This window comes from Sciurus vulgaris (assembly GCF_902686455.1).
Source record: "Sciurus vulgaris genome assembly, chromosome: 1".
Taxonomy (NCBI): Eukaryota; Metazoa; Chordata; class Mammalia; order Rodentia; family Sciuridae; genus Sciurus; species Sciurus vulgaris.
The window spans coordinates 103,259,125-103,279,973 of record NC_136461.1 but is presented as its reverse complement, the minus strand read 5'-3'; the positions used below and the strand labels follow the sequence as shown (position 1 = coordinate 103,279,973).

General features: G+C 38.4%; 1 protein-coding gene across 3 annotated transcripts; it reads left to right on the top strand.

Annotated features, from left to right (window-relative positions):
- The first annotated feature begins 6 nt into the window (after window positions 1–6).
- BCAS2 (BCAS2 pre-mRNA processing factor) lies at window positions 7–19,220 on the top strand. Of its 3 annotated transcripts, XM_079135860.1 has the most exons (8): window positions 7–165; window positions 268–360; window positions 5,203–5,273; window positions 5,942–6,103; window positions 10,182–10,232; window positions 11,521–11,601; window positions 13,087–13,226; window positions 19,038–19,220. In XM_079135860.1, the coding sequence occupies exons 1-7, from the start codon at window positions 73–75 to the stop codon at window positions 13,211–13,213; spliced, it is 678 nt and encodes a 225-aa protein (XP_078991986.1). In that variant the 5' UTR covers window positions 7–72; the 3' UTR covers window positions 13,214–13,226; window positions 19,038–19,220. The 3 variants fall into 3 exon arrangements, with proteins under 3 accessions (XP_078991986.1, XP_078991987.1, XP_078991985.1); XM_079135861.1 differs by lacking the exon at window positions 13,087–13,226; XM_079135859.1 differs by lacking the exon at window positions 19,038–19,220 and having other exon boundaries at window positions 13,087–13,416.
- The last annotated feature ends 1,629 nt before the right edge of the window (window positions 19,221–20,849 follow it).

Below are 20,849 nucleotides of genomic sequence, written 5' to 3'. Positions count from 1 at the left end.
GGCGCAGGCGTAATCCAACGGGACTGAACCTGCGCAGACTCAGAAAACGCAAGCGAACCTTAGGTCCCTGCAATGGCGGGCACGGGGTTGGTGGCCGGCGAGGTTGTGGTGGATGCGCTTCCGTATTTTGATCAAGGTTATGAAGCTCCTGGCGTGCGAGAAGCGGTGAGTGTGGTGTGTCTATGTAGCTGACAGCGCTCGCTTGTCCCTTGGCGGAGGAGGCACGTTACAATTTGTCACCCCTAACCTGGCCCCTGTTTTTTTTAGGCTGCAGCGTTGGTGGAGGAGGAAACTCGCAGATACCGACCTACCAAGAATTACCTGAGCTACCTGACAGCCCCGGATTATTCTGCATTTGAAGTAAGTGTGAGTCTTCAGCTATGCGTATGAATGAGGATACCTGTGGATCTTTATTTTGGATTAAGAGCTTTAGCTACGTAAATGTGAATTTTAAACTCCAGCTTAACTATTGTTTTCTTAGCCACTACTTACATGTCGTTTAGGTATGTTTATCTGAAAACAGCAGATAGATAAGCCTTGTCCAAGATCCTTATTCCGAAACCCAGAGAAAGACTTTCTGGAGCTCTGCGAACTCTTTAATGCAAAAATCTGCGTGTGCTTATTTTTGAGATAGGGTCCATGCATAAATTCTCAAAAGGGTCCTCTTCTCTCCAAGATCCTGTGTGCATCAAGTGAACTAGGGTTTTTAATACATGTAAGCTTAATTACCAATGCTCTTTAGAACCACTGGAGGGCGACATTTCTATCAAAGCTCAGATATTTAGCAAATGTATGTGAATGAGTGGGCGAACCATGTTTAAGTGTATACCATTTTAAATGCCTAACCTAAAAGTGCACCCACGATACTACTTAGGATCTAATCATCAAACTAAAATGTAAAATGTTATTTCTAAAATATTGGATTCTGTTAAGACATTTCAATCCATACATGTTTAGGGGTTTTATTTCCCTCCCAATATTTGATCATTTATTTATGAAAGGACTATTATTAAAAGGTATTACAGGGCTAGGGATGTAGCTTAGTGATAGAGCATTTGTGGAGCATGGCAAAGCTGGGAGGTCTAGTAGCCATCAACAGACACACACACACACACACAGTAGTTATTTGTTGCTTAATGAATGGAATACACTATCTAATGATAATGTGGTTGCTGGTTTATTTCATGTTACACCAACTAGATACCACAGGTCGAACACTTCTGGTGACTTCGTGATAGTCAGTAGAGGAGGAAAGTAATATATATGAGGGTGCTGCTGGCATAAGGGGGTATACTGTTTTAAAGTAAAATTTTTAGTAAATGGGAGTACACACAATTGCATAGTATACCTAGGCATGGTGGCACATGCCTGTAATCTTAGCTACTCCAGAGGCTAAAGCAAGAGGATAACAAGTTTAAGGCCAGCCGGGGTAATAGAGCAAGACTCTGTCTCAAAATAAAAAATTAAAGGGTTTTGGGATTCAGCTCAGTAGTAGAGAACTTACCTGGCATGTGGGAGGCCCTGGGTTTAATCCCCAGTACCACCAAAAAAAGCATAGTAAATACATCAACTAGTAACATACTTGTATACTATCATTGTCAAATAATGATTGACAGTGTCAGATTTGCACCAGCATCTCCACAAACATATGTATTGCACTGTGACATTAAGATGGCACTAGACAATAGGTATTTTTCAGCTCCAATTTAATCTTATGGTACCACCTTCAAATATGTGACCCATCAATGCTATTTTCCCATTCTTTTTTTAAGTCTTTTTAAAGTTGTTATTATTTTTATTTGTTGTTGTTTGTTTGTTTGGTGGTACTAGGGATCAACTCAAGGCCTCATGCATGGTGGTCAAGTGCTCTACCCGAGTGACTTCCAAAGCCCTTTTTTCTTTCTGTCTCTCTTATCCTCCCACCCTCCCCCCTCCTCTCTCTCTCTCTTTCTTCTTAAAAAATTCAAGTCATGCTACATTGCCCAGGCTAGACTTGAATTTTCTTTTCTTTCTTTCTTTCTTTCTTTTTTTTTTTTTTTAAGGTACTAGGAATTGAACCCAGGGGCATTTAACCACTGAGCCACATCCCCAGCCTTTTAAAAATATTTTTATTTAGAGACAGGGTCTCACTGAGTTACTTAGGGCCTGGCTAAGTTGCTGAAGCTGGCTTTAAACTTGGGATCCTCCTGCCTGAGCCTCCCGAGCAGCTGGGATTACAGACATGCACCACTGTGCACAGGTAGACTTGAACTTTCAATCCTGCTGCCTCCGTCTCCCATGTAGCTGGGATTGTAAGCATGTACCATCATGCCTCATTGCTTCCTTGTTCTGATTTCTGGAGGTTTCAAATAACATTCAGTCACAAACTTTTAAATACTTTAATTTGTTTAATCATTTTTCTTTCCCACTCTTAAATACAACATACTTCCTACATTTATAACTAGTATAATGATTATTCAACCCTTTCTTGATAATAGTTGGTAATAGTATACTGGACTCACTGTCTCACTCAGTCTACAGAATGGCCCTATGAACTATATAACTCTTCATTTACTATTTTCAGTGAAACAGAGTCTTGCTCTGTTGCCCAGGCTGGCCTCAGACCTCTGGGCTCAAAGATTCCTCCTGCTTCCGCCTCCCACATAGCTAGACAAGAGGCACAAACTACTGTGCCAGGCTGATAGCTATTTATTGTCCCATTTTTTTAGATAATAAAACAGAATTTTAGATAAACTAACTTAATTCATCAAGGCCTTGACTGCTTTTCAAACTGCCTTTGAAAACTACTCTTCCTTTAATTCATTTAACAACTATATTTGAAGATCTATGCTGAGTATTAGGGAATAGGATAGGCAAGGTCCATATACCCTCACAGAACATGCATTCTAGGGTGTTGGATTCTTGATAGATGCTATATGGAAGATTAAAATAATAATGTGATAGTGACTGATTGACTACTCTAGATTGGATGGTTTAGGGAGGACACTAAGCTGTGATGTGACGGCTCCCTGAGTGGGGAACTGTTTGTCATCTTCATTGCCTGGCACACAGTAGGTACCCAGATGATTATCAATGAATGTGTTAAAGAACTTCCCAGGCAGTTTTTTATAATGAATGTTTATTATGTGCTTAACTTGCATAGAATTTTCTGCTTTGTTTTATTCTGCATTTTGATAACTTAGCTTCATGAACCAGACTCAATCTTTGGAGTGTTGAGCTACAATTCTAGATCTTTTGCTTATTAGCCATGTAAGTTATGTAAGGGCTCCTTTGTTAACTTGGCTGCTTTTTTATAGCTAATTGTTATTATTCTAGCTAAAAATCCCTGGTTTTGTGCAGAAAACAAAAGAATAACATATTTTCTTAAGAGTTGTGTATATTCAGCAAATGCAAAAGCCGCTTTCTCCAACAAGAAATGCTCAATGTAAAACTTGTAAACAGGGGCTGGGGAGATAGCTCAGTTGGTAGAGTGCTTGCCTTATAAGCACAAGGCCCTGGGTTCGATCCCCAGCACCCAAAAAAAAAAAAAAAAAAAAAAAAACTTGTAAACAGGAATGTGGGCTTCCAGAAGTCCTTCTTTAACTTGTTCTACTGAGATTGTAGGATAGTTGAAGTCCTCAGACAACTGAAATTATCTGAGGTGACCTAAGTATTACAATAAATATTTTATTTAAACAGTTCTGTGTATTCAGGGTAGAAAATACACAGACTAGAAATGGCATTAGGATATTGAGCAAAATGTTGAACTTAGAAGAGGCATAGCCATATCACATCTTTACCATAGTGAAAGTGCTAAAGTAGATTGCAAAATAAGTTACTTCTTCTCCTTCCATGTTTCTCCTCCATTCTTTGGGAAGAGCAAGGCATGAAAATAGCAGCCAGGACCAAATAGAAAGTATAGAGTTGGACTCATAATCTTAAAACCTCTCCTGTCTTCCCCCATTGTCAAAAAGTACTCAGATTGATGCTTCTTAACACCAGCTTCACCTGACAGACAACTTGTGTTTAAAAATAATAATACAACTGAGTGTGGTGGTGCACACCTGTAATCCCAGCTACTTGGGAGGCTGAGGCAGGAGGTTCCAAGTTTGAGGCCAGCCTCAGCAACTTAGCAAACCCTATCTCAAAATTTAAAAAGGTCTGGGATATAGCTCAGTGGTAGAGCATTGGCGTAGCATGGCCCTGGGTTCAGTCCCCTGTACTGAACAAAAAAAAGTAGGATCATGTCCAGGCTCCACTTGAGATGAATTAAAAGGGAATAAGAGAGAGGGGTAAGACATGACTGGGATTAAAATTATTTGCAGAGCTCCCCAGAACCACTATTTTTAGAATTAATCCTTTCTTGGGAAGTCTGGTAGAGTAGAGGAAAGAGAATAGGAAAGAGAAGAGAGAAAGGGAGAGAAAAGTGGAGATCATGAACTGAAGTCAATTTCCATTCATGTTACGAGTTTGTTGGGATGAACCCATCTACTATGTGTAATGATAAAGCTTTAGTTACAAAAAAATATAAGAATTAGTCCTTTGTTTTGTGGACTTCTTTATATATACTACCTTTCTTGCCTGAGTATGAATTAAAGCATGTGTTGGATCTTTCTTTTTTTTTTTTTTAAGTGGAGTGGTTGTTGGTTTTTGTTTTTTTTTTTTTTTTGTTTTGTTTTTTTTTAAGTTGTCAATGGACCTTTATTTTATTTATTTATATGTGGTGTTGAGGCTCAAACCCAGTGCCTCACACATGCTAGGCAAGTGCTCTGCCACTGAACTACAACCCACATGTTCAGATCATAAAGAGTATTTTCCCCCCTGTACTAGGAATTGAACCCAGGGGCACTCTACAACTGAGCTATGCCCCCAACCCTTTTTGTTTTTTATTTGGAGGCAGGACCTCCTTCAGTTGCCCAGGCTAGTGTCAAACGTAAAATCTTTCTACCTTTACCACCATGCCCAGCCTGGAAAGTGTTTAATCCACAGAAGAATTTAGTGATGGCTCAGGTATAGCTTAGTGGGAGAGCATTTTCTCAGCGTGTGCAATTCCCTGGGTTCAATCCCCAGCACCTAATGAAAGAAGAATTGGGGGAAGGAAAATGGTCCATTATAATGGGTAATATAAATATCTGAGTAGATTAAATTCAGTATTTGGTGATTATTAATTTCAGTTTGTCAGTATGATCTTGAAAATAATTTTTTCTCTTATTTATACATCAGACTGACATAATGAGAAATGAATTTGAAAGACTGGCTGCTCGTCAACCAATTGAATTGCTCAGTATGAAACGGTAAGAATATTTAAATGGAAATTTAGAAGTTATTTGTAGTAACTCATTAATAATGAGCTGAGATTTATGAGATTCACGTATTTGCTGGCTATATCAGCAGTGTGAAGAAACAGAATAGAGTGGGGTCTAAATGCAAACAAGTATTATGTCCCTTCCCAATATTTTTCTCTAGAAAGATACTATTTTACAAAAAAAATGGTAGCAAAGTTTTTTGGAGCCTAGGTTTTCCTTTTATGTATTAAGACATTTTTCAGAAGCATCGTTTTTCTTTTTAGAGATGATAAAGCAGACTTATTCAAGGCAGCCCATGATGACAGTTAACAGGGACCACCGCAGTAGGGTCTTGCAGTATGAAAGAAGGATTGAACTGAACTTCCAGTCACATTATTAAATAGCTAATATGGTAGTCCTTTATGTGAATATAATATAGTTTTCTTAACTAATTTATATTGAAGCGAACTTTTTTTTGTAACTGTAGATAATAGTGCTAAATCTCATTTGTAAATTAATTTGTTTCCTAGGATTAATAGGTTTCTTTTTATTGCAAGGTCTTCAGTCTTCTGCAGTTTTTTAATAGTGTGCATAGACCCATGGGGCATTCTGTTGGGAGGAAGGATAAAAACTTGGCAGAATATATGGGTTTATTTTATTTTGTTGTTTAATTTCAGATATGAACTTCCAGCCCCTTCCTCGGGTCAAAAAAATGACATTACTGCATGGCAAGAATGTGTAAACAATTCTATGGCCCAGTTAGAACATCAGGCAGTTCGAATTGAGAATCTGGAACTAATGTCCCAGCATGGATGTAATGCCTGGAAAGTATATAATGAGTAAGCTTCTTTTTCACCCCTCCTACCTAAAACTTTAGTATTTTTTTAAAGTACAGAGACTGGGTAGCAGAAGCGGGATAAAAATAGTGAAGCTGGATTTAACTTGGGATCATGTCCTAGAACTAACCCCTATGAAAATCCAATGCTTTGAGACCCACCTCAAAGTTTGAGTGCTAATGAGACTTTTAACTACCATATTTACTGTAGAATGTTGTAAGAAAATGGGTTCTGAGGACCAGTTTGCAAATCACCTGATAGAATATAATCCTTAATGTTGGGATTGCTTGTGGAGTTGACTCTCATTAGTCCCAGTAAACACTGAATTAACAAATACTGTACCGTTTCTTCTAGAGGTATGTATATGTATATGTACATACATCTCCTAAGTTATCTTAGAAACAACTAAGTGGTTAGATTATTTCTGTGATTCCTTCGAGTCTCATGAGTGTATGTAAAACTCTTTGTTAGACTGTTTTCTGAAACAATTATGTAAAATACAACCACAAAATAATAGATACCTTTTCTGTAATCTTCTAATTATAAGTTTCTATGGCCATATCATGAGCCGGTGGGAAAAACCAGAATTTGGGGAAACTACAGGACAAACATCTCAGCTTCTTTTATGAATATACAAAGGAAGGGAAGGAACAAAAGGAAGAATGGGATCTGGATGATCAGAAAATTTAAGAACCAGGCACAGCAGCACATACCTGTCATCTCAGCAGCTGGGGAGGCTGAGGCAGGATTATCATGAGTTCAAAGCCAGACTCAGCAAAAATGAGGCACTAAGCAACTCAGTGAGATCCTTTTCTAAATAAATTATAAAATAGGGCTGGGGATGTGGCTCAGTGGTCTAGTGCCCCTGAATTCAATCCCTGGTAGAAAGAAACTTAGGAGACAGATCAGTTAAGAAAACTTGTTGCCCAAGGGAAACATAATTCTTGTCTTCAAGAAACTTTATATTGTCAAGGAGACAAATTCTAGGTCAGGTAACCAGTAAGCCGTGATTTGGATGTCCAAACATGGAGAACACAGAGGGAAGAACCATTATATTAAAGAGAACATTTGCTTTCCAGTCTGCCTAACTTCCCTGATTGAAATTCTGCCTATAGTACCCTCTCCCTCTTCTTGGTAACTATATAACTATGGTGCACATTACCTTTTTTCCCCTTAATCATACAGTATTCTTCACTGTTGGAACATTCTCCTGAGCATTTTTAGTCTCCTCCAAACTCAGTAGGAGCTTCTCCAGAGGTGGTCTACTGCTATACAAAATACTATATTTAGTCAAAGCAAATTTAAGAAGGAGAATGGAACAAGGAAGAGTACAACAAATAACCTTTAAGGAGAAGGTGTTTGAAGACCAAATCAGGAGAGAATTGCATTTAGTGCAAGGAAACCAGTGAGTAGAGGTAGGAGGGTAACTCGGCAGCAGCAGAAGATTTGAGTTACAAAGGCCAGGAGACACACGTGAGAGGCTCTGGTTCAATGCCCAGCACCACAGCACAAACAGGAAACGGTATTAATCTGGAGCAACAGTAAGTAGGGCCAGAGGTGTTCAAAAGGACCCTAAGAGGAAATTGATAATGATGTGTGAATTATGTCTCAATAAAGCTGTTGTTTACATTTAAAAGCGATTGAAATCTACCATCAAATCACTTCTGATAGTGATCACATAGTACTCTATATTGAACTTTTCTCCTGTGTTCATTAGAAGTGACTTGGACTGATACCTGAATCTCTAGCCTCCTACGATTGGTTCCTTTTCAATTAATAGCAGAGATCAGAGTTGAGAAAGACAAGATTAACGTAGTTATGGAAATTGAGATATAAAAGGATATTCTGTCTTCTAAAAAATAGAATACACCGAGACAAACATAAATACAGTTACCATACTAGACAAAGGTACCAAAAACATTCACTGGAGAAAAGATAGCCTATTCAATAAATGATGCTAAGAAAATTGGAAATCCACATTTAACAAAATGAAGTTAAATCCCTGTCTCTCACCCTGCACAAAGCTCAACTCACAAATTAGATCAAAGACTTAGGCACTAGACCTTGTGCCCAGTAGAAGAAAAAGTAGGCCCAAATCTCATGTCAGCTTAGGATCTGTCTTCTTAACAAGACTCCTAAAGCACAAGAAATAAAATCAAGAATCAATAAATAGGATGGATTCAAACTAAAAAGCTTCTTAGAAAAGACAACAAACAATAATGTGAAGAGAGAGCCTATAGTATGGGAGAAAATTTTTACAACACGCACCTCAGATAGAGTATTAATCACCAGGATATATAAAGAACTCAAAAAACTTAACACCAAACCCCCCCCCCAAGTAATCCAAACAATAAATGGGCAAAGGAGCTAAATAGACCTTCACAGAAGAAGAAATGCAAATGGTCAACAAATATATGAAAAAATATTCATCATCCCCAAAACTACTCTTAAGATTTCATCTCGCTGGGGAGATAGCTCAGTCGGTAGAGTGCTTGCCTTGTAAGCACAAGGCCCTGGGTTCGATCCCCAGCACCAAAAAAAAAAAAAAAGATTTCATCTCACTCCAATAAGAATAGCAGTTATCAAGAATAGAAACAGCAGGGCTGGGGATATAGCTCAGTTGGTAAAGTGCTTGCTTCCCATACACAAGGCCCTGGGTTCAATCCCCAGCACCGCAAAAAAAAAGAAACAACAATAAATGTTGGCGAGGATGCGGGGGAGCACTCATACATTGCTGGTAGGACTGCACATTGGTGCAACAATTATGGAAAGCCAGTAAGGAGATTACTTAGAAAGTTTGGAATGGAACCACCGTTGGATCCAGCTATCCCACTTCTTGGTTTATACCCAAAGGACTTAAAATAAGCATATTACAGTGATGCAGCCACATCAATGTTTATAGCAGCTCAGTTCACAGTGCCCTTTCACAGATGAATGGATTTTAAAAAAATGTGATATATATACACAATGAAATATTACTCAGTCCTAAAAAAGAATGAAATTATGGCATTTGCCAGTAAGTGGTTGGAGCTGGAGAATATCATGCTAAGTGAAATAAGCCAATCCCAAAAACCTAAAACTGAATGTTTTCTCTGATATGCAGATGCTAATTCACAATAGTGAAGGACTAGGGAAGAATAGAATTACTTTAGATTAGATAGAGGGGAATGAAGGGAGGGGAGGGGGTACAGAGGTAGGAAGGATAGTAAAATGAGTCAGATATTACCCCATGTACATATATGACTATATGACCAGTGGGATTCTATATCATGTACAACCAGAATGAGAAATTATACTCCATTATATATGATGTATCAAAGTGCATTTTACTGTCATGTATAACTAAAACAAATTTTAAAAACTTTTTAAAAAAGGATATTGAGAAATACAGAGATTAAAAAATGAGTATAGCAGATATTTTTCATCTTCTCAATGAAATCAAGTCATGTTAAGCCAGGAGTGCCTATAGTCCACAGAGGCTGTAGGCACAAGTGTTGTCTGAGTCAAGGAGTTCAAGGCCAGCCTGGGCAGCATAGTCGGAACCTATCTCCAAGAAAAAAGTCACAATAGTTAAAGAAATGACATAAGTACTCAAAATGAAAGTATCTGTAAGCTGCTTAGCCCTAGAGTTTAAATGACCTGAAATCCAACCAGGTGCAGTAGTGTACACCCTGTAATTCCAGCAACTTAGCAAGACCCTATCTCAACATAAAACAGATGGAGGGGCTGGCTGGAATCTAACTCTATGAAGTGCCCGGGGTTGAATCCCTAGTATGAAAAAAAAAAAAAATGACCAATGTGAAATCCAGTTCTAAAACCTGTATTACCTTGATCAGGTTACTTGATCCCTCTAAGCCTTGGTTTACTCACATGTGAAACTAGAATAATAACTCATACCTATCTCAATTTCTGTGAGAATAAAATTAACTAATGTTTATGGAGTATCTAATGTATTTGGCACAGAGATCTCATTGTTTATTTTTTTAGCAGGAAAATGTAAGTTTGTATGAAGTAGATAGTTTAGCTGGTACCATTAGGTTTTAATGTTCCTTAATCTGATTTTCCTTTTTTCTTTCTTTAGAAATCTAGTTCATATGATTGAACATGCGCAGAAAGAGCTTCAGAAGTTAAGGTAAATTGTTTTTCCTATTGTTTTAGGATAGCATTTAAGTGACCCCTTAATAAACAGTGGAAGAAAAAAGAAAGCGATAAGACTACAGCCACATGACAGTAAACATTGATCAGTCTTTGTCCAGCATCTAGCACTGAATTTGCCTTTCCTGAGAGGAATTAGGCTTAAAGTCTGAAACATCTCTACCAGGCTATGTTCAATTTGCAAGTTTGCAGACATAGAAAAGGGATTTTAAAAGAGGGGGAACATTGTAGAATAACAAGTATAACCTGAATTATATAAAAACTGGTCTTTGCATTCATTTGCACATAGAGGAAAAATCTGTGACACCCACTGTCTTAGTTCATTTCCTGATGCAAACAGCATAATACCTCAGACTTGGTAAATTTTAAAGAAAAGAGGTTTATTTTGGCTTACTGTTCTGAAAATCCAAGGTCAAGAGCTACATCTGGTTATTGCCTTGCTGGCAGAGTCCCATAGTGGTGTAGAACTTAACATGATAAGAAATGGGGAAGTGGTATATGTGGGTGTTCAGGTCCCTTTCTCACTATCACAAAACCTGGTGTATTTAATAATTGGGACTTCATATTGTTACTCTGTCTAATCCTAATCACCTCGTAAAGGCCTACCTTGACCACCATAGTTAAATTAACATTTTTTTTTTGGTACCGGGAACTGAACTCAGGGACACTCGACCACTGAGCCACATCCCCAGCCCTATTTTGTGTTTTATTTAGACTCACTGAGTTGATTAGCACCTCACTTTTGCTGAGGGTGGCTTTGAACTCAAGATCCTCCTGCCTCAGCCTCCTGAGCTGCTGTGATTACAAGCATGTACCATCATGCCCAGCTTCAATTAACCTTTCACTCTGTTGATAATGCACAGTGGGGATTAAAGTTCAACATGAATTTTGGAGGGGACAGATCATATTTAAACCATTGTACCTACCAAAACCTCAATAGCATTTACTAGGAATTGGGAGAAGTACATGGGAGAAGTCCCTCACTTTTGATTTGTAATCTATGTGCATGTTTGGGTATGCTTTTTATTTTTCATAATGAGCCTGTTTTATGAAATTTGTAATTGAAAAATTAAAGCTAACTCCTAAAATTAGTCTGTGATTTTATATATATCTGTTCTAAGGACATTAAAGGTTTTCTCATATTAACTATTTGTGTATGTCTATTCTAAAGAGATTAAAGATATTCTCATATTGACGATTAGTTTTCTGTTCATTTTACTCTTAACGTTAAAATGTAGTTGGGTTGTGTAAATAACTTTTTGCAGGAAACATATTCAGGATTTAAACTGGCAGCGAAAGAACATGCAACTCACAGCTGGATCTAAATTAAGAGAAATGGAGTCAAAGTGAGTGTCAATAATTCCATCATGTTTTAAACTTCTTAACCCATTCTGAGATCACGATTCAGTAAGATTTGAACAGTATTCACATGGAATGCCACAGGTGTCAGATGCTGTTTTCTGAAATCTACCCTTTACTATTTCAAAATCTGCTTCTTTCTGAAGTGTTTAAATGGAGAAAGCAACAAGAGAGTTACAAACTGTAAGAATTGGACCACAGCCAAGTGACCTGGTCTTAGAGTGCCTGCCATGTTTTTAGTCCAGTATTTCTGGCTCTTGATAAAACCTACCTATATTATAATTTTTTCATTTTTTACTTACTTTTTGTCAGCACTGGGAATTAAACCCAAGGCCTCCCACATGCGGGGCACTCTATATCACTGACTAGCCCCACCCCCCTTATTTCCCTTTCTTTTTTATTTTGTGGTACTGGGGATTATATCTAGGACCTTGCACATGCTAACAAGTATTCTACCACTGAGCTGCACTCCCAGCCCTTATATTTTACTTTGAGAAAAGGTCTTACTGAGTTACACACTCTGGCCTCAAACTTGTGATCCTTGATTATAGCCTCCTTCAGATGTTTCAGGGGAAAGGGAACCTTCCTTAAATCTGCAGTTTATTTTTTTTGTCATTCTAGAATTGTTTCTGCCATGTTTCTATAATTGTTCCTTCTGCCCTATTTTCTCTTCTGTTAATCCAGTACTGTCTTGCATTACTCTTTCCTGTCTTTTTTATCTTATTGATTTGCTCTTCTGTTTTTACTTACTTTTTTATTAATTACACTTCTTATTTTGAAATAATTGTAGATTCACATGGAATTGTAAGAAATAATAAATGGGGAATGAAATTACCAAATTATGTCCATATATGAATATACCACAAAGAAACCCCACTTACAAATATAATTATAACATGCTAATTAAAATAGCAGTATTAGTACTAGTAGTAGTAGGGAGATCAGTAGAGTACAGCAAGCAGGACAGGTGGGGAGGAAAGAGAGGGTACTGGGAAATGAGATTGATCCAATTATATGCATATACAAATATGACATAATGAATTTTCACTATAATAAAATGCCAATTTAAAAATAATAATAATAATAAAAATACAGAGATACTCAGGAGATTGAAGAAGGAGGATTGAAAGTTCAAAGCCAGCCTGGGTCACTTAGTGAGACCCTGTCTCAAAATAAAAAGACCTAGGGATGTAGCTCAGTGGTAGAGTGCTTGGCTAGCATATGCAGAACTCTGGGTTTGGCCCCAGTACTGCAAAAAAAGAGTCTCTGTACCTTTGACCTAATTTTCCACGATTGTGTCTCTCTTTTTTTTTTTTTTTTAATGAAAAGTTAAGTGTTACAACCCTGAATGAAATTGTACATCCATTTAAAATTAAATATTCTAAGAGAAATTTTATATTGAGTAATATTTCATTTTCTTTTTTTTTTTTTTCTTTCTTTTTTTTTTTTTTGTTTTTTTTTTCATTTTTTAGTTGGGTGTCCCTGGTCAGTAAGAATTATGAGATTGAACGGACTATTGTGCAACTAGAAAATGAAATCTTTCAAATTAAGCAGCAAAATGGAGAGGCAAACAAAGAAAACATCCGGCAAGATTTCTGAAAAGACTAATTTGGTGGGTAGAAAGAAAGAAAAATTGGACTTTCACAGAATATCAGAAATCTGAACTTTCTCTGAAATACAAAGAACAATAGCTTCTCATGGAAACCATTGATGGTTAAATATTCAGAAACCACAAAATATGTAGACTTTTGTATTAACTATTTGTATATCTTAATGAAATAAAGATTTTCAACTTGGTAGTACTTTAATAGTTGTGAAAAATAACTTCAGGATTTCAAAATAAGTATGACCTTAGAATAATATTTCATAGAACTAACTTTGAGTACTTGGACCATGTTTGTAACAAAGGCCCTTTAAGGCTTTCAACAGGTAGAAGAAGCTGGAAGCTTTAAGAGGCTGAGGCAGGATAATTGCAAATTGGAGGCCAACCTGGTAACTTAGACCCTGTCTCAAAATAAAAAGGGCTGGGATGTAGCTCAGTGGTAGACTGCCTCTGGGTCTGATCCTCAGTACCCACAGGGAAGAGAAGTAGTTCTAAACTCATTTTTGATTACCATATGTGGTTAATCTAGGTTGTCAGCTTGACTACCTTGAAAAATACCTAGAAAATTGGTGTCAAGAAGTGAGGTCATTGCTGTGACTGTATGAATAATGTGGTTCGGAAGCTTTTAAAATTAGTTTGCAGTCAGAATTTGGGAAAGTTTGTAGAAGCAGGCTACAGAAAGCCTAGAACGCTGTAAGCAGAGCTTAATGGGAGATTCTGGTGAGGACTTAGAAGATCAGAATGCTGATAGAAATGTGGGCATAACCAAGGGTTATGCTCAGGTTTTAGTTGGAAATAAGGGATTTTGGGGACTGAAGGCCACCCACTCACTTTACACTGTGGCAAAGGATTTGAATGCATTTTGTCCATGCCTGAGGCTTTGTGGGAGGCTGAATTTAAAGATGACAAATTGACCAACCTGACAGAATAAATTTTAAGGCCGCACAACATTCAGGATATTCCTGGTTGCTTTTAGCCAGATTTACAGTGAGAATCAGGAGCATAAATCGAATGAAAAATTTTAAAAAACTTGTGAATCACCCAGAAAAGGAGCGTGTTTAAGGGTGTTGCCAGATGAATAGGGCCATTTTGTTTTTGTTTTTTTAAAGCAGGTTCTTTGCACCAGGACCATAGAAACGATGCCTTGGGTACATCTCAGGAATCTGCAAGACTCCACTTATCACAGGCTCAAAAGTTATAATCTTAAATTCTTTTGAGAAGAGGGCCCCAGGGTGCACAGAACAGCTTAGGGAATTGTTTCCCTGGGATTGGCCTATGTTGAGCCATCGAGGTACTCAGAAGCCACCGCAGTCACGATTGGAGTGGGCCCTGGTATAGCTCATGCTGGAAGCAGACCTTGACATATCAGATTCACAGGATGCTGGTTTTACAGGCACGTAGAATGCGAGAGTCATGAGATTTCAAAGGAAAGCATGGGAGGCCAGGCAGTATGTGTCAGGGTCAGAGATTCTGCAAGCAACCCAGAGTGCAGAACACATGAAACTGTTGAGAGTGAAGCTGAAGCTACAGTGAAAACCCCAGGAAGTTGAAGATGCCAGGAATGAGGAATGCTGAGGGAAGCCGGAAGCAGTGAAACAGAGTCAATGGAAGAGAATGGTCATGTTGGCTGCAGCCAGCAAGACTGCAGGGGTGGGGCTCTTCAGTCCCTTTGGTGGTCACTTCACTACCATGTGCCTTGGATGCTGGACATGAAGCTATAGCACTTAATGTTTGCCTTGCTAAGTTTCAGTCTTGCTTGGTCTGAAGCCCTTATTCCTTCCCTTGGGAATGAGAATGTTTGCCCTGTGTCTTTGTATCTTGGAAATATGTAACTTGTTTTTAGGATTTTTTTATTTTATTTTTAGGGTTGGGGTTATGGCTCAGTGGTAGAGTGCTTGCCTAGCACATGTGAAGTAATGGGTTCAATCCTCAGCACCACATAAAAATGAATAAATGAATATTATGTCCATCTACAACTAAAAAAAAAAATTCAAACTTTTTTTTTTTTTAGAGGTTCAAAGCTAAGAATTTGAGTCTCAGGACACTTTGGACTTGGAGTTTTAAGCAAGGTTGAAACTATTAAAACTGAAGTCTTATTTGGAATGAACTGAATACATTTTGCGTTGTGAAATGGACATGAACCTTTGGGGGTCTGGTACAGAACTCTATAATTTGGATCTTGAACACTCCCCCCACCAAAGGCCCATGTATTGACAGCTTGGTCCCCAGCCTGTGGTGCTATTTAGAGGTAACTGGAGCTTTAGAAGTGGGACCTAGTATAAGAAATGAAGTCACTGTAGGTGTGCCCTTCAAGGAGATACTGGCACCTCAGGTGACCTCAGCTCTTTGCTTCCTGGCCACCATGATGTGGGCAGCCTCATCTACCATACACTGCCACTGCCATGAGGAAGCATCTCACCACAGGCCCAAAGGTAACTGGGCCAACCATCTACTCAAGCCTTGGAAACTGTGAGCCAAAATAAGCCTCTTTCTTCTTGTTGATAGGTAGTTTACCTCACGTATTTGTCACAGTAACAGAAAGTTGACTTAACACACCAAAAGCTGACTATGACCAGAAATAAGTGGCTGCATATATGATATTGTCATTGTTGTCATTAAAGGTAACAGTTACATCAGACTTCATATGTGCTGAACATTGTTCTGAACATGTTAGGTAGATGAGCTGGATTTACACAAATAATCATTTGAGCCAGTTGCAGTGACTCACGATGTAATCCCCGAGGCTCGGGGGGCTGATCTGAGTCAAAGCTAATCTCAGCAATTTAGTGAGGCCCTAAGCAACTCAGTGAGACCCTGTCTCTAAATAAAATACAAAAGACCTGGGGATGTGGCTCAGTGGTTAAGTGCCCCTGAATTCAATCCCCGGTACCAAAAAAAAAAAAAAAAAAAAAAAAAAAAATCATTTGAGCTGGGCATGGTGAAAGCTACCTATGATCCCAGCACTTGGAAGGTCACTTGAGCCCAGAAGTTCACTAAGCATGGGCAACATAACAAGACCCATCTCAAAAAAAAAAAAAAAAAAAAAAGAGGGAAAAGAAATCATCTGATCCTCATAAAAACCTCAAAAGGTTGGTACTCTTTTTCCCATATAAAGCTGTTTGATAGACACCAGTTAAGTAATTTCCTCCAATTATTTTTATGACTAGAAAGTGTCAGGGAGCTGGGGCTGGGGTTTTAGCCTTCAAGCACTTACCCATGCATAAGACCGTGGGTTCAACCCCCAGGACTTCAAAAAGAAAAAAGTGTGTCAACCATGCTTTTTATCCAGTAGTGCAACTCCAAAGTTGGTGTATTTTTCTTTTTTCTATCCATTTGCAGCATATGAAAGACTTAGTCGTGTGTGTGTGTGTGTGTGTGTGTGTGTGTGTTTTATCAGGAATCAAAACCAGGGCTTCATGCATACTAGGCAAGCACTCTACCACTGAGCTCCAGCTCCAATCCTTCTTTAAATTTTTTTTTGAGACAGGGTCTTACTAAGCTGCCCTGGTGGGACTTGAACTTGTGATCCTCCTGCCTGAGCCTCCCAGGTAGCTGCATCACCATGCCCAGCCAGAGGCTATCAACATACAAAGGCCTTGTACTGAGGGATGAACATGCTACCAGAAAAACAAAGATGTTCAGCATTCATATTACAAAATAAACCTAAAGTGCTGGGGTCACAGCTCAGTGGTAGAGTGTTTGCCTAGCATGTGTAAGGCACTGGGTTCAATTCTCAGCCCCGCATATAAATAAAAATGGTTCATGGACAACTGCAAAAAAAAGCCTAGAGCTTTTTGACCTGTGGTATTGAAAGTGGCCAGTGCTTTTGAAGTTAAGTTTCACTTGCACAGCAATTTGTATAATATGACCCCCATTTAGGAATTTTTAAAGTCATCTTTTTTAAGCATTGCATATTGACATTTCCATACCTTCTGTACACATTTAGTATGGAGTTTTATGCTTTAGCTGTCAAACATTTCACATTATTATAAAGTGGGGTTCATACTCAGGCATTGAGTTTTGCCCATCTTTTGTACAAAATTATATTTATTAATTTTTTTTTTTTTTTTTGCGGTGCTGGGGATCGAACCCAGGGCTTTGTGCTTGCAAGGCAAGCACTCTATTGACTGAGCTATCTCCCCAGCCCTATTAAATGTTTTTGTGTATTTCCCTTTTTAAATACAAATGACTAGGAAATGGATATATGAGATATGATATGCTAAAATTGGAAAAACTTTGGACTCATTTTGAAGGTTGATCTTGAACTGTTGACTGCTCAATTATGGAGGAATGTAAATTAAAATTACTTAGGTAACAGTCAAAAAGGTATAGTGACAAAGTGAAAAATCTTGATAAAGATTTAGAATCAGCATCCAAATCTATTTTAGTGATCTAAATTCTGAGGAAATTTGGTAGTGTGTTGGAATTGTTGGTGGAGATGAGGCTTACTACATATTAGGGGGAAAATTACAGGGGCTGAGGTGTAGCTCAGTGACAGAGTGTTTACCTAGCATATACAATGCTCTGAACAAAAAAAAAAAAAAAAAAAAAACAAGACTATAATTTAGGATTGTGCTATGTTCTAACTTTCTAGAAAGAACCATCTTGGTCTCCACGTTTTTCCTTCTGACTCTTCTAAATTTATTTATGTGTTCTTTTAGTTGTTTATAATGCTGGTGATCAAACCCAGTGTCTCACCCAACTAGGTGAGCACTCTACCACCAAGCTACATCTCCAGCCCTCTAAGCTTATTTAGGGATTGACATAAAAAAGAAAGTAACTTTCCTTCACGGACAATATTTGGAAGCTTTTACACTAAATATTCCCAATTGGCTTGAATGTCTTCAAGGGGTCTGTGAACTATTTTAAGTAGTGTGTAAAATTTTATATCTGTGCATTTTTAAAGAAGCATGATTTTTATCAGGATCTCAAAATGGTATAATGTGAGAAAGGTCCCTTCCTTGGTAGATCAGACTTCCATCATATCAGGTTCCACCATGTGTCCATCATCCCGTTTCTCCTACCAGATTCAGTCTTAGCTGAACCCTATCTTTCCTGATTAAAGAAGTTCATTCTTGAAAGAGGGGTAAGATGAAATTAAAATAATGTCATAACCCTAACCTAAAGTGACCTGCCACAAGGACCTGTTGTTGCAATCTTTTTGATTTTGTTATTTTCTTTTTCTTCTCTCTTCTTCTTTTGATTTGTTTTGATTTTTATTTATTAAATTATGTGATTGCTCCATGGGAGGATTCATTTCATTATTATCTAGTCTAGTTGGCCCCTGTTTCTGCTCAACCCAAGACATTTCTCCTCCAACTCTTCTCCTCCTGAGGGACTGAACTTAGGTAGTCCTCATCTCTTGCCAAAAATCTCTGTCTCTCCAATGAGATTCCTTCAAGTACTCCTGACTCTGTTGTACTGTTTGACCAGTAAGCCCTAGTCTAGTGTAGCATAGCATAGGGACTTTGCAAAGCTTGCATATTTTCTTACCCTAGATGACTGGTATGACAAGATCAGGGTTTCCACAGAAAGTTCCAGTAAATGACATCACTGAAGCCAATAGGTCAGTTTCTTTAGACTGATCATGTTTATAAATTTTGTTTATAAATCAAGATGTCTCTCCTGTTCATGACAACTGCATGGAGTTTGCAGGTGAACCCAACAAGACTTTAAAACAAATAAGCCTATGCAAAATTGAATGGTTTGTGCAATTTTGTTCTTTTGTTTTTTTGCAGTATTGCAGATTGAAACCAGGGTGCTCTACCATTGAGCTACATTGACAGTCCTTTTTATTTTGTACTTTTTATCTTGAGACAGGGTTTCACAAAATTGCTGAGGCTGGCCTTGAAGTTGCAATCCTGCCTCAGCCTCCCAAGTAGCTGGAATAACAGGCCTGCGCCACCATATCCAGCGACATTGGATGGTTTGCTGCAACAAGTTAACCAGCCCTACCACTGGATCTTCAATATGTGGTCAATAAATTGCCAATTGTTTAAGTCACTTTGAAGTTGGATGTTCTCTCACTTGCAACATAAACCATTCTAACATTTCAAGATAAAACACTGAGGTTTTTCTGAAGGGTTTTAGCATCTGCAACAAAAGACTTGATTTTACAGTGTTTATTTCATGATATATATTTAGGGGTATTTTTTTTCTTTCTTTTTTCAGTGTCAGGGATTGAACTCAGGGCTTCGATCATATTAGATAAGTACTGTAACACTGAACTACAACCTGAGCCCAGGTTTGTGGTCTTTTATCTGTACATCCATAAGAGAAAATATTAGGAAGAGATAGGAGTGAAGTGGTCACCCTTATCTGTCAACTTTAAGAGAAATAAAGCTGTCCAGCCCATATGAAAAGAATCACCATGTTCACTGGGTTGTTTTGTAATTTGTCTTAAATTTTTTTTTTTTTTTTTTTTTTGTACTGGGGATTGAATTCAAGAGTGCTCTATCACTGAGCCACATCCCCAGCCCTTCTCATTTTTCGTTTTGAGACAGGGTCTCACTAACTTTTCCAGACTGGCCTTGAACTTGAGATCCTTCTGCCTCAGTCTCCTTAGTTGCTAGGACTATAGGTGTACGCCACCATGCCCAGCTTAAATTTGTTTTCAGTTTTTATCAAAGCCACATACTTTCCAGTATGTGTAGGGCCCTGACATCAATCCCAGAACACACACACACAGAGGCATATTTGCTTTCTCCTCACCTGCTCCATTTCCCTCTGTCTCCATTTCTCCTCTCCTTCCCCTAACATCCGTTATTGCCACCCCAAACTTAGTGGTGTAGAAGAGTATCTATGATTTATTGTTATCTCTCACAGATCTGAGGGATGCCTGATCTTAAGTGGACAGTACTCACTCCGGGTTTCTCCTGTAGTGTGGTTAGATTGTGGTTCAGATATGAGTCCTTGAAAGATCCTCCACTCATCTGCCCCTGACCTGGGAAGAAAAATGGGCTGAACAGTTGACAATGCTGGGGAAACTTTCTCTATGACTGTGCTCTCTCTGGCATGGTGACTTCAAGGTAGTCAGACTTATATGACAGCTCAGGGTTCCAAAGGCACATGTCACAGTTCAGGAGAGGATATATTACCTTCTATGTCTTGGCCTTGGGAGGTACATGGTTAACTTCCCCATTATATTTTTTAGAAATAAGTTAGTAAGGTCAGCCCATATGCAAAAGAAAATTAATTAGACACCACCTTATACAGGAAGAATCTGTAGATTTATTTATTTTTTTGTTGTTTAATTTGCTTATATTTTAGTACCCCTCTTACTCCCTCTCCGATGATTCAGTCCTAAAGTTCTTAGGTGGGGTAGGCGTGCGTGCGCGCGCGTGCACACACACAAACACACACACACACACACACAGGGAAGACAATGTGAAGAGAACACACCAGGGAAAGAACACCATACTGGAATCGTGAATCTAGGCCAAGGAATGCTAAGAACTGTTTGCAACCACCAGAAGCTGGGAGAGAAGCGTAGAAGATTCTTTCTAGGACCTTCAAAGAGAACATGGCCCTACAGACACTTCAACTTCAGACTTCTAGCCTCCAGATTTGGGAAACAATAAATTTGATTGTTTTAAGTTACCTAGTATTATGGTTTGAATCTGCAGTGTCCCC